Source organism: Condylura cristata, unplaced genomic scaffold, assembly GCF_000260355.1.
Source record: "Condylura cristata isolate star-nosed mole 26May11 unplaced genomic scaffold, ConCri1.0 scaffold00042, whole genome shotgun sequence".
Lineage (NCBI taxonomy): Eukaryota > Metazoa > Chordata > Mammalia > Eulipotyphla > Talpidae > Condylura > Condylura cristata.
Window position 1 is genome coordinate 6,088,227 of NW_004567143.1, and position 2,003 is coordinate 6,090,229.

The following is a 2,003-nucleotide window of genomic DNA, read 5'->3' on the forward strand; positions in this document are numbered from 1 at the left end:
CTTCTCCCCGCGGTCCCGCGCCGACGCCGTTGCCATGACTCTCGGCGAGGGCGCCCCTGCCCTCGTTGCCACGGCAACGCGGAGGCGCCCACGGCACTACCCAGCGTCTCATTACCCCGCCCCTCGCCCGCCGCGCCCGTGCCGGGGTGCGCTCGGCCGTGATTTATCCCCGCGACGCCTCTTGACAGCCCGGCGTGGTGTCTGGGCCGGGCGCCGGCGATTTCACAGTTTAATTACCGCTAATCTGACGGCGGCCGCTAATGAGCTGCTGGGCGGCAAAGGCGCAGCCCACGCCCCGCGCAGCCCTGCCGGGCCAGGGAGAGGCTGGTCTCAGGGTGGCCGGCCACGGGCCTGCAGAAACGTGGGGCCGCCACGGAGCCATGCGCGGGGGGGGCGGGCGCTCGGGGCTGGGCAGGCCTGGTCCCAGCGGCACCGGCCGGGCAGGGGTGCTGGCCTCGGCCCCAGCGTCTCCCTGGACCTCCTCCAGAGCGGTGCCCTTCCCGTGCTCCCCGGGAGAAAGCAGGTACATGGAAGGGCCAGCTGGGCCCAGGGCCATGTCGGACTCAGGACGTGCTGGGCACCTCAGGGACCGGTGTCCGGTGCCGCTGTGGGGGTCCTGCCCTGCCCCCGCCTCCAGCCAGCCCATGCGCCTCGGACGCAGGTGTGGGGCCCTGGTCTCCGAGCTGGGCCCGAGGCCTCTGCAGGGCCACCGCCCGCGGCGGGGGGCACTGGGGCTGCGGCTCAGAGGCCCAGCGCGGTCCCGGCCTCCTGCCCTTTCCCTGGGGTCAGGAACCACGTGCACGGGCTGGACGCTTGGGCAGACGAGGCCAGGTGCCTGGACCCTCCAGCTGGGCTCTCCTGGCCCTCGCTGGCTTCACCCTCAGCTGCCTGCGTGAGAACTGCCCGCAGGCCAGGTGGTTGGGGACCCGGCCCTCGGCCCATGCTGCTGATGGCGATGACCAGACACTGGTGGTGCAGCCCACCCGGGGCGGCCAGTTCAACAAGCCTGCGCCTGGGGGCCCCTCCTCCTGGCCTCGCCTGGTCCAGAAAGGCGCTGCAGGGGGAGCCTGCCTGGGGCTGGGGTGGGAGGGCCACCTGCCGCTCGACACTGTGCACAGGACGCTGACCACCCACCATGGGGGCTCGGCCGCCCTCGATTTTGCAAAGAGCCATCCCGGGCACCGGGTGGGCCCTTCCCTGGGGGGCCAGCCTGCAGAGGGGGCCTCGGTGCCCGGCGGCACCTTGCTCCCGATGGCCCCTGACCTGGCCCCAGTGGCCCTGGGCTGAGCCCCACCCTGCTTTTGAAAAGCAGTTAGAGAAGAGCAGAGGCCTCGGGGTCCAGCAGCCCCGTCCTCTCCCTGCTGACCTCTAGACGCCAGTGCCACGCCCCGGGGGCCGCGCCCCGGCTCACCCCTAGCTGACGAAAGTCTCAGGCTGGGCCTCCCGGTGAGCAGCGTGCTCGAGCCCGCCAGGGAGGGACCCCAGGGCGCGGCACAGCCCCCCGGACCGCCCGCGGCCCCTCAGCGGTGCGCTTCGGTCAGTCTGCCTGTCCTGTCCGGTGAATCCTCTCTCCCGCCCCCGCACCTCTGACCTGTACCCCAGTTCTGTATGCGCCCCAGTTGTGTGCAAAGAAAAACCTTAAAGATGTATCACGCAGGGCCTGCCGGGGTACAACAGGCCAGGACGCGGCTCTGCAGGCGCCGCAGCCACTTCAGCCCGGGGGCGACCCAGGGCCCGGCAGACCGCCCCATCTCCCCGCTGCCCCCCACTCTGTCTCTGGTGAATCCTTTCGCTGCCCCTGCACCCCAGTTCTGGCCTGTACCCCAGTTCTGTATGCATAAATAAAAATCTTTCAAAAAAACAGTCACAGGTGCTGTGTTAAAAAAAATCATCCAGAAAAGTCTCAGTCACGCCACCACCGTTCAGGCGCGCGGCGTCCCGTCGGCTCGGCCCGCCACCGCCCGGCCTAGAGAACAGGGCGGAGCCCACCGCGAGCCCGCCCC

General features: G+C 70.5%; 1 protein-coding gene across 1 annotated transcript in view; it reads right to left on the minus strand.

The window, feature by feature from the left end:
- Nucleotides 1–1,922: 1,922 nt before the first annotated feature.
- Nucleotides 1,923–2,003, minus strand: part of PTPRN2 (protein tyrosine phosphatase, receptor type, N polypeptide 2) — a 69,002-nt gene continuing 68,921 nt past the window's right edge. The window contains exon 7 of the mRNA XM_012733879.1: nucleotides 1,923–1,966. Coding sequence (XP_012589333.1) covers nucleotides 1,923–1,966 — 44 coding nt within the window. The remainder of the gene's footprint in view (nucleotides 1,967–2,003) is intronic.